The sequence below is a fragment of the Zonotrichia albicollis genome, chromosome 34 (assembly GCF_047830755.1).
Source record: "Zonotrichia albicollis isolate bZonAlb1 chromosome 34, bZonAlb1.hap1, whole genome shotgun sequence".
NCBI lineage: Eukaryota > Metazoa > Chordata > Aves > Passeriformes > Passerellidae > Zonotrichia > Zonotrichia albicollis.
The window spans coordinates 1067768-1078321 of NC_133852.1; the positions used below are offsets into that span (position 1 = coordinate 1067768).

Consider the following 10554-nt stretch of genomic DNA (forward strand, 5'->3'; position numbering starts at 1 on the left):
TGGGGTTTTGGGGGATTTGGGGGGGATTTGGGGGGATTTTGGTGAGATTGGGGAGGATTTTTGGGGGACTGGGGGAGGTTTTGGGGGGTCCTGAGTGGATTTTGGGGGATTTAGGGGGGATTCTTGGGGGGATTTTTAGGGGAATTTTGGAGGATTTGGGGATGTTTGGGGGGATTTTGGGGGATTTGGGGAATTGAGGGGATTTTGGGGGGTCCTGAGTGGGTTTGAGGGGAATTTTTGGGGGATTTTTGGGGGGATTTGGGGAAGATTTGGGGATACTGGGGGGTCCTGAGTGGATACTGGGAGGGATTTGTGGATATTTGGGGAGGATTTTAGGGGATTGGGGGGTTTGGGGGGGATTTTTGGGGATTTTGGGGGGTCCTGGGTGGATTTGAGGGGATTTGGGGGTAAATTTTGGGGGGATTTATGGGGGATTTTAGGAGAATTTTGTGGGGTTTAGTGGAATTTTGGAAGGGATTTGGGGCGAATTTTGGGGGGTTTGGGGGAATTTTGGGGGCATTTTGGGGGTCCTGAGTGGATTTGAGGAATTTGAGGGGATTTGGGTGGAAATTTGGGGTATTTGGAGGAGATTTGGGGAGATTTTTGGGGGATTTTAGGGGAATTTAGGAGGATTTTGGGGGGATTTTGGGGGGTCCTGAGTGGATTTTGGGGGATTTAGGGGGGATTTTTAGGGGGGATTTTAGGGGAATTTTGGAGTGTTTGGGGAGGATTTGGGGGCATTTTTGGGGGATTTGGGGGTGTTGAGGGGATTTTGGGGGGGTCCTGAGTGGGATTGAGGGGGATTTTTGGGGGGATTTGGGGAAGATTTGGGGATATTGGGGGGTCCTGAGTGGATTTTGGGGTGTTTGGGGCATTTTTAGGGGATTTGGGGGCGATTTTTGGGGGGGATTTTTGGATGGTTTGGAGGAATTTGAGGAGGATTTGGGGGTTTTGGGGGGTCCTGAGTGGATTTTGGGGGATTTAGGGGGGTTTTTTGGGGGATTTGGGGGTGTTTGGGGTGTTTTGGGGAGGATTTGGGGGGAATTTAGGGGATTTTGGGGGGTCCTGAGTGGGTTTGAGGGGGATTTTTGGGGGGGTTTTTGGGGGGATTTGGGGGATATTTGGGGATATTTGGGGAGAATTTTAGGGGATTTGGGGGTTTAAGGAGATTTTTGGGGATTTTGGGGGTCCTGAGTGGATTTGAGGGGGATTTGGGGGGATTTTGGGGGGGATTTTGGAATAGTTGGGGGGATTTTCGGGTGATTTAGGAGGGTTTTGGGGGGATTTTGGGGGGTCCTGAGTGGGCTTTGGGGGATTTAGGGGGGATTTTTGGGGGATTTTAGGGGAATTTTGGAGTGTTTGGGGGTTTTTGGGGGCATTTTTGGGGGATTTGGGGGAATTGAAGGGATTTTGGGGGGTCCTGAGTGGGTTTGAGGGGGATTTATGGGGATTTTTGGGGGGATTTTGGGAAAATTTGGGGATATTGGGGGGTCCTGAGTGGACATTGGGGGGGATTTGGGGATATTTGGGGAGGATTTTAGGGGATTTGGGGGTTTGGGGGGGATTTTTGGGGATTTTGGGGGGTCTGGAGTGGATTTAGGGAGGATTTTGGGGGGAAATGTTGGGATTTTGTTGGATTTTGGGGGGAATTTTGGGGGGTTTGGGGGAAGATTTGGGGGGTCCTGAGTGGATTTTGAGGGGATTTTTGGGGATTTTGGGGGGTCCTGAGTGGATTTTGGGGTGTTTGGGGCATTTTTAGGGGATTTGGGGGCGATTTTTGGGGGGGATTTTTGGATGGTTTGGGGGAATTTGAGGAGGATTTGGGGGTTTTGGGGGGTCCTGGGTGGATTTGAGGGGATTTAGGGGTAAATTTTGGGGGGATTTATGGGGGATTTTGTGGGGTTTTGTGGAATTTTTGAAGGGATTTGGGGCGAATTTTGGGGGGTTTGGGGGCATTTTGGGGGTCCTGAGGGGATTTTGGGGGGAATTTTGGGGACATTTTGGGGGGTCCTGGGGGCATTTTGGGGGTCCTGAGTGGATTTGAGGAATTTGAGGGGATTTTTTGGGGGGGATTTGGGTGGAAATTTGGGGTATTTGGAGGAGATTTGGGGAGATTTTGGGGGGTCCTGAGTGGATTTTGGGGGGTTTAGGGGGAATTTTTGGGGGATTTTTTGGGGGGATTTTAGGGGAATTTTGGAGGATTTGGGGGTGTTTGGGGGATTTTTGGGGGATTTGGGCGAATTTAGGGGATTTTGGGGGGGTCCTGAGTGGATTTTGGGGGATTTAGGGGGGGATTTTTGGGGAATTTTGGAGGATTTGGGGGTGTTTGGGGGCATTTTTGGGGGATTTGGGGGGAATTTAGGGGATTTTGGGGGGTCCTGAGTGGATTTTGGGGGGTTTGGGGGGGATTTTTGGGGGAGATTTGGGGATATTGGGGGGTCCTGAGTGGATATTGGGGGGATTTGGGGATATTTGGGATTTTTTGGGGGTTTTGGGGATTTTTGGGGGGTCTGGAGTGGATTTTGGGGGTTTTGGGGGGTTTTTTGGGGATTTTGGAATAGTTGGGGGGATTTTTAGGGTGATTTAGGAGGATTTTGGGGGGATTTTGGGGGGTTTTGGGGGGATTTTAGGGGAATTTTGGAGTGTTTGGGGAGGATTTGGGGGGATTTTGGGGGGATTTGGGGGAATTGAGGGGATTTTGGGGGGTCCTGAGTGGATATTGGGGGATATTTGGGGATATTTGGGGAGGATTTTAGGGGATTTGGGGGTTTAAGGAGATTTTTGGGGATTTTGGGGGGTCCTGAGTGGATTTTGGGGGGATTTTGGGGGGGGGTTTAGGGGGAAATGTTGGGATTTTGTTGGATTTTGGGGGGAATTTGGAGGTTTTGGGGGAATTTGGGGGGGTTTGGAGGGTCCTGAGTGGATTTGGGGACATTTTGGGGGGGATTGAAGAGGATTTTGGGAGGTTTGGGGGGTTCTGGGAAGATTTTCAGGGGGATTTGGGGGGATTTGGGGCATTTTTGGGGTTTTGGGGGGTCCTGGGGGGATTTGGGGCATTTTGGGAGGATTTGGGAAAGATTTGGGGGGGATTTTGGGGGGCTTGGGGGCATTTTGGGGACTCCTGAGTGGATTTGGGGCATTTTGGAGAGACTTCTTGGGGCATTTTAGGGCATTTTCGGGGATTTTGGGGCCATTTTTGGGGGATTTGGGGGCATTTTGGGCATTTGGAGGGATTTTGGGGAGTCCTGAGTGGATTTGAGGGATTTTTTGGGAATTTGGGGGGACATTTGGGGGCATTTTGGGGCATTTTTAGGGGATTTGGGGGCGATTTTGGGGGGATTTGGGAGATTTAGGAGAATTTTTGGGGGTCTTGAGTGGATTTGAGGGGATTTGGGGGATTTTTTGGGTTATTTTGGGGGAATTTGGGGGAATTTAGGGAATTTTGGGGGGTCCTGAGTGGATTTGGGGGGGATTTTTGAGGGGTTTGGGGCATTTTGGGGCGTTTTTAGGAGATTTTGGGGGTTTGGGGGGGGAGATTTGGGGGATTTTGAGGGGGGTTTGGGGGGTCCTGAGTGGATTTGGGGGCACTTTGGGGAGGGGTTGAGGGGGGAATTTTGGGGTTTTGTTGGATTTTGGGGGATTTGGGGAGGTTTGGGGGATTTGGGGCATTTTTAGGGGATTTTGGGGGATTTTCAGGGATTTTTGGGGGAGATTTGGGGGGTCCTGAGTGGATTTTGGGGGGATTTGGGGAGAATTTTGGGGGAAGTCTGGGGGGGCTTTATGGGGGGTTTCTGAGGGATTTTGGGGGTTTTTGGGCAATTTTGCAGAGATTTTGGGGGATTTGGGGGGATTTAGGGGATTTTAGGGGGGATTTGGGGATTTTGGGGGGATTTAGGGGATTTTGGCACAGCTGGGGGGTTGTTTGGGGGTTTTGGGAGGTCTCAAAATCCCAAAATGACCCCAAACCACCCCAAAACCTCAATACCCCAAAATGACCCCAAAATTGCAAAATTACCTTAAAACCCCAAATTGACCCAAAATCCCCAAAACCCCAAAAGGACCCAAAACCCCAAAATCTCCAAATTCCCAAAATGACCCCAAAACCCTGAAAGGACCCCACAATCCCAAAACTGCCCCAAAATCCCCAAAACCCCAAAAGAATCCCAAAATTACCCAAAACCACAAAATTACCCAAAACCTAAAAGGACCCCAAAACCCCAAATCCCAAAAGGACCCCAAAACCCCAAAATTCAAAAATGACCCCCATAATCTTAGAACAACCCCGTAACCCCAAAATGACCCAAAAACCTCAAAATTCCCCCAAAACCCCAAAATTACCCCAAAACCCTAAAATTCCCCCAAAACCCCAAAATTACCCCAAAAAGACCCCAAAATCCCAAACTGTGCCCGTAATCCAAAAGCCTCATAATGACCCCAAAACCCCAAAACCCCAAATCCCCAAAATTCCCCCAAAATGATCCCAAAACCCCAAATTTCCCCAAAATCCCCAAAACCCCAAAATGACCCAAAATCCCCAAAACCCCAAAATTACCCCAAAACGTCAAAAGGACCCCAAAACCCCAAAATTACCCCACAAAGACCCCAAAATCCCAAACTGTGCCTGTAATCCAAAAGCCTCATAATGACCCCAAATCCCCAAAACCCCAAAATTCCCCCAAAACCCCAAAATCCCCAAAACGACCCAAAAATTCCCAAAATCCCCAAATTCCCCCCAAAATCCCAAAAACTCCGAAATTCCCCAAAAATCCCCAAAACCCCCAAATTTCCCCCAAATCCCCAAAATCCCCCCAAAATGTCCCAAATCCCCAAAACCCCAAAATTCCCCCAAAACCCCAAATTCCCCCCAAAATCCCAAAATGACCCAAAATCCCCAAATACCCAAAATCCCCAAATTTCCCCAAAATCCCCAAATCCTCAAAATTCCCCCAAAATCCCCAAATCACCAAAACCCCAAAATTTCCCCAAATCCCCAAAACCCCAAATTCCTCCCAAAATCCCCCAAATCCCCAAAACCCCAAAATTCCCCTGAAATCCCCAAAACCCCAAAATGACCCAAAATCCCCAAATCTCCCAAATTCCCCCCAAATTCCCAAATCCCCAAAATTGCCCTGAAATCCCCAAAACCCCAAAAAACCCCAAAATCCCCAAAACCCCAGAATTTCCCCCAACCCCGTCCCCGTTCCCGCAGCACGTCCGGAACAGCCGCGGCTCCAACAAATACGAGGGGTGGCCGGAGGCGCTGGAGCTGGGGGGGTGCGTCCCCCAGAGACCCCCGGGGTGACCCCAAAACCGGGGGGACCCCAAAATATCCCGGGGGGACCCCAAAATATCGGGGGGGCCCCAAAATATCGGGGGGACCCCAAAAATCCGGGACCCCAAAAATGTGCGGGATCCCAAAATGTACAGAGACAATAAAACCAACAAAACCCACAGAGACCCCAAATCCTGCAGAGACCCCAAACCCAGGGGGACCCCAAATCCCACAGAGACCCCCGGGGGGACCCCAAAAATCCCAAAGGGGACCCCAAATCTCCGGGGAGACCCCAAAATCACCCCCCAGGGGACCCCAAAAATGTCCGGGACCCCAAAATGTACAGAGATAATAAAACTCACAAACCCCAAAACCACAGGGACCCCAAAAACACCCAGGGGACCCCAAATCCTGCAGAGACCCCCGGGGTGATCCCAAAAATCAGAGGGACCCCAAAACCCACAGAGACCCCAAAATATCAGGGGGGACCCCAAAATGCACAGAGACAATAAAACCCAAAAAATCCACAGAGACCCCAAATCCCGCAGAGACCCCCGGGGGGACCCCAGAATATCCGCGGGGAACCCCAAAATATCCTAAGGGACCTCAAAACTCAGGGGAGACCCCAAAAACACTGGGGGAACCCCAAAAATGTCCGGGACCCCCAAAATGCACAGAGACAATAAAACCGACAGAGACCCCAAAATCTCCGGGGTCCCCAAAATGTGGGGTGACCCCAAATCCACAGGGACCCCAAAACATCCTGGGGGACCCCAAAACCCCACAAGGACCCCAAAAACCTGGGGGGAGACCCCAAGAACACCCAGGGGACCTCAAAACCCCACAGAGACCCCCAAGGGGACCCCCAAAATCCCAAAGGGGACCCCAAACATCCGGGACCCCCAAAATGCACCGAGATAATAAAACCCACAGAGACCCCCGGGGGGACCCCAAATCAGCCAGGGGGACCCCAAAACATCCGAGGGACCCCAAAACACCGACAGAGACCCCAAATCCCACAGAGACCCCCGGGGGGACCCCAAAACCCAAAGGGGACCCCAAAACACCCTGGGGGATCCCAAAACCCACAGAGACCCCAAAATATCGGGGGGACCCCAAAATTTACAGAGATAATAAAACCCAGAAAACCCACAGAGACCCCAAATCCCGCAGAGACCCCCGGGGGGACCCCAAAACCCCACAGAGACCCCCGGGGGGACCCCAAAAATCCCAAAAGGGACCCCAAAACTCCGGGAGGACCCCAAAATATCGGGGGGACCCCCAAAAATCCGGGACCCCAAAAATGTCCGGGATCCCAAAATGCACAGAGATAATAAAACCGACAAAACCCACAGGGACCCCAAAAACACCCAGGGGACCCCAAAACCCACAGAGACCCCCGGGGGGACCCCAAATCCTCGAGGGCACCCCCAAATCAGCCAGGGGGACCCCAAAACCATCCGAGGGACCCCAAAACCCACAGAGACCCCCGGGGTGACCCCAAAACCCCACAGAGACCCCCAAGGGGACCCCCAAAATCCCAAAGGGGACCCCAAAACACCCAGGGGGAACCCAAACATCCGGGGGCCCCAAAATGCACCGAGATAATAAAACCCACAGAGACCCCCGGGGGGACCCCAAATCAGCCAGGGGGACCCCAAAAACACCCCCAGAGACCCCAAATCTCACAGAGACCCCCGGGGGGACCCCAAAATCCAAAGGGGACCCCAAAACCCCCTGGGGGATCCCAAAACCCACAGAGACCCCAAAATATCAGGGGGACCCCAAAATGCACAGAGACAATAAAACCCAAAAAAACCCACAGAGACCCCAAATCCTGCAGAGACCCCAAAACCGGGGTGACCCCAAAACCCCACAGAGACCCCCGGGGGTGACCCCGGAACCGGGGGGACCCCAAAATATCCCGGGGGGGACCCCAAAAATCCGGGAGGACCCCAAAATATCGGGGGACCCCAAAAATGTCCGGGATCCCAAAATGTACAGAGACAATAAAACCCACAAAACCCCAGAGACTCCAAATCCCACAGAGACCCCAAAACCGGGGGGGATCCCAAAACTCAGGGGGAGACCCCAAAATATCGGGGGGACCCCAAAATATCCGGGACCCCAAAAATGTCCGGGATCCCAAAAATGTACAGAGATAATAAAACCCACAAAACCCACAGAGACCCCAAATCCCACAGAGACCCCCGGGGGGACCCCAAAACCCAAAGGGGACCCAAAAACACCCTGGGGGATCCCAAAACCCACAGAGACCCCAAAATATCGGGGGGACCCCAAAATGTACAGAGACAATAAAACCCACAAAACCCACAGAGACCCCAAATCCTGCAGAGACCCCAAACCCGGGGAGACCCCAAAACCCCACAGAGACCCCCGGGGGGACCCCAAAATATCCCGGAGGGGACCCCAAAATATCCTAAGGGACCTCAAAATATCGGGGGGACTCCAAAAATCTGGGACCCCAAAAATGTCCGGGACCCCAAAATGTACAGACATAATAAAACCGACAGAGACCCCAAAACCACCTGGGAGACCCCATAAACAGCCGGGGGGACCCCAAAACTCCGAGGGGACCCCAAAACCCACAGAGACCCCCGGGAGGACCCCAAAACCTCACAGAGACCCCAAAACCTCCTGGGAGGACCCCAAAAATCCCCGGGGGGACCCCCAAAAACCACCAGGGGAACCCAAGACACCCGGGGGACCCCAAAATGCCCCGGGGGGACCCCAAAAACCCCGGGGACCCCCCAAAGTGACCCCAAATAAAGCCTGGGGCAGTTTGGGGTCCTGCCCCACAAGTGCCAGGGGGCTGTGACCCCAAAACGAGGCGTTGGTGCCCCATAAGTGCCAGGGCTGGGGGGGGGGGGCTCACCCCCAAAACAAGGGTTTGTGCCCCATAAGTGTCGAGGCTGCACCCCAAAAGGGCGGGCTGTGCCCCATAAGTGAGGGGCTGTGCCCCAAAAGTGCCAGGGATGGGCTGTGACCCCCAAATGAGGGGCTGTGCCCCCCAAGTGCCACAGACTCTGCCCTGTAAGTGTCAGGAGTGCCCCCCAGAAAGGGCTGTGCCCCATAAGTGCCAGGGCTGGGGAGTGACCCCAAAAGGAGCAGCTCTGCCCCATAAGTGCCAGGGACTGTGCCCCATAAGTGCCAGGGCTGGGGGGTGGGGTCACCCCAAAACAAGGGTTTGTGCCCCATAAGTGTCACAGGCTGCACCCCAAAAGGGCGGGCTGTGCCCCATAAGTGAGGGGCTGTGCCCCAAAAGTGCCAGGGATGGGGAGTGCCCCCAAAACAAGGGGACCCTGCCCCATAATTGAGGGCTTGTGCCCCATAAGTGCCAGGGGTGGGCTGTGACCCCCAAATGAGGGGCTGTGCCCCCCAAGTGCCAGAGACTCTGCCCCATAAGTGTCAGGAGTGCCCCCCAGAAAAGGGTTTGTGCCCCATAAGTGCCAGGGCTGGGGAGTGGCCCCCAAACCAAGGGGCTCTGCCCCATAAGTGAGGGTTTGTGCCCCATAAGTGAGGGTTGGTGCCCCACAAGTGCCAGGGGGTGGCGCTGCCCCCCAAGTGCCAGGGGCCGCCCCCCAAATGTGCCATGGGGCAGCCGCGTCCCTCCGGCCACGCCCCCTTGGCCACGCTCCCTCCCTGCCGCCTCCGGATTGGCTGGCGGCCCCGCCCCCATCAGTGTTGCCCCGGCAACGGTGACGCTTTCTCATTAGCATAAACCCCGCCTTCTTATTAGCATAAACCCATCTTTATTTATCATTACCATAAACCCCCGCCCCCTATTACAGTAAAGACATATTTATTCCTCATTAGCATAAACCCCGCCCCTTGTTAGCATTAAACCCATCTTTATTCCTCATTAGCATAAACCCCGCCCCTTATTAGCATAAACCCACATTTAGTCTTCATTAGCGTAAACCCCGCCCCTTATTAGCATAAATATTTATTCTTCATTAGCGTAAGCCCCGCCCCTTAATAGCATAAAGGCATTTTTATTCTTCATTAGCATAAGCCCCGCCCCTTAATAGCACAAGCCCAGCTCTGTTCCTCATTAGCATAAACCCCGCCCCTCGGCCCCGCCCCCTTTGGGGGTCCAGGGACTATCCCCCCCCCACGGCAATTGTGCCCCACAAGTGGGGGGGCTCTGCCCCATAAGTGCCAGCGCTCCTGACCCCCCAATGTTGGGGGTTCTGCCCCACAAGTTTGGGGTTGTGCCCCACAAGTACCAGGGGTCCCAACCCCCAAGTGTGGGGGTTCTGCCCCATAAGTGCCAGTGCTCGCTACCCCATAAGTGTGGGGGTTCTGCCCCTTAGTGCCAGGGGTTCTGCCCCATAACTGTTGGGGTTCAGCCCCACAAGTGTGGGGGTCCTGACCCCATAAGTGTTGGGGTTCTACCCCCCAAGTTGGGGGTTCTGCCCCATAAGTGCCAGGGGTCCTGACCCCACAAGTGTTGGGGGTCCTGCCCCATAAGGGTGGGGGTTCTGCCCCCCCAAGTTTGGGGTCCTGCCCCACAAGTGTTGGGGTCCTGCCCCCAAAACTGGGTGGCCCCTGATCCCGCCAGTGTTGGGGTTCTGCCCCCCAAGTGTGGGGTTGTGCCCCATAAGTGCCAGCGGTCATGACCCCACAAGTGTTGGGGGTCCTGCCCCATAAGTGTGGGGGTTCTGACCCCCCAAATTTGGGATCCTGACCCCCAAGTTCTGGGGTTCTGCCCCACAAAGTTGAGGTTTCACCCCACAAGTGTTGGGGTCCTGCCCCACAAGTGGCAGGGATTGTGCCCCACAAGTTCCAGGGGTTTTGCCCCCCACATGTTGGGGTTCTGCCCCACAACTATTGGGGTCCTGCCCCCCAAGTGCCAAGAATTCTGCCCCATAAGTACCAGAGCTCATGACCCCACAAGTGTTGGGATCCTGCCCCCCAATGTTGGGGTTCTGCCCCATAAGTTTGGGATTCTGCCCCACAACTGTTGCGGTCCTGACTCCCCCCAATGTTGGGGTTTTGCCCCCCAAGTTTGGGGTCCTGCCCCATAAGTTTGGGATTCTGCCCCACAACTGTTGGGGTCCTGACTCCCCCCCAATGTTGGGGTTTTGCCCCCCCAAGTTTGGGGTCCTGCCCCATAAGTATGGGGGTTCTCACCCCCCAAGTGTTGGGGTCCTGAGCCCCCAAACTTTGGGATTCTGCCCCACAGGTGTTGGGGTCCTGCCCCATAAGTGCCAGTGGTCATCACCCCACAACTGTTGGGGTCCTGAGCCCCCAATGTT

General features: G+C 54.2%; 1 protein-coding gene across 3 annotated transcripts in view; it reads left to right on the top strand.

The window, feature by feature from the left end:
- FAM3A (FAM3 metabolism regulating signaling molecule A) overlaps positions 1–6319 on the top strand; it is a 31137-nt gene extending 24818 nt beyond the window's left edge. For 2 of the 3 annotated variants that reach the window (XM_074531109.1, XM_074531113.1), the window contains one exon: positions 5210–5327. In XM_074531109.1, the coding sequence (XP_074387210.1) occupies positions 5210–5302 (93 nt within the window). In that variant the 3' untranslated portion in view covers positions 5303–5327. Of the gene's footprint in view, positions 1–5209; positions 5328–6300 lie in introns of those variants that run through there. The other variant, XM_074531111.1, reaches the window with a different exon arrangement.
- The last annotated feature ends 4235 nt before the right edge of the window (positions 6320–10554 follow it).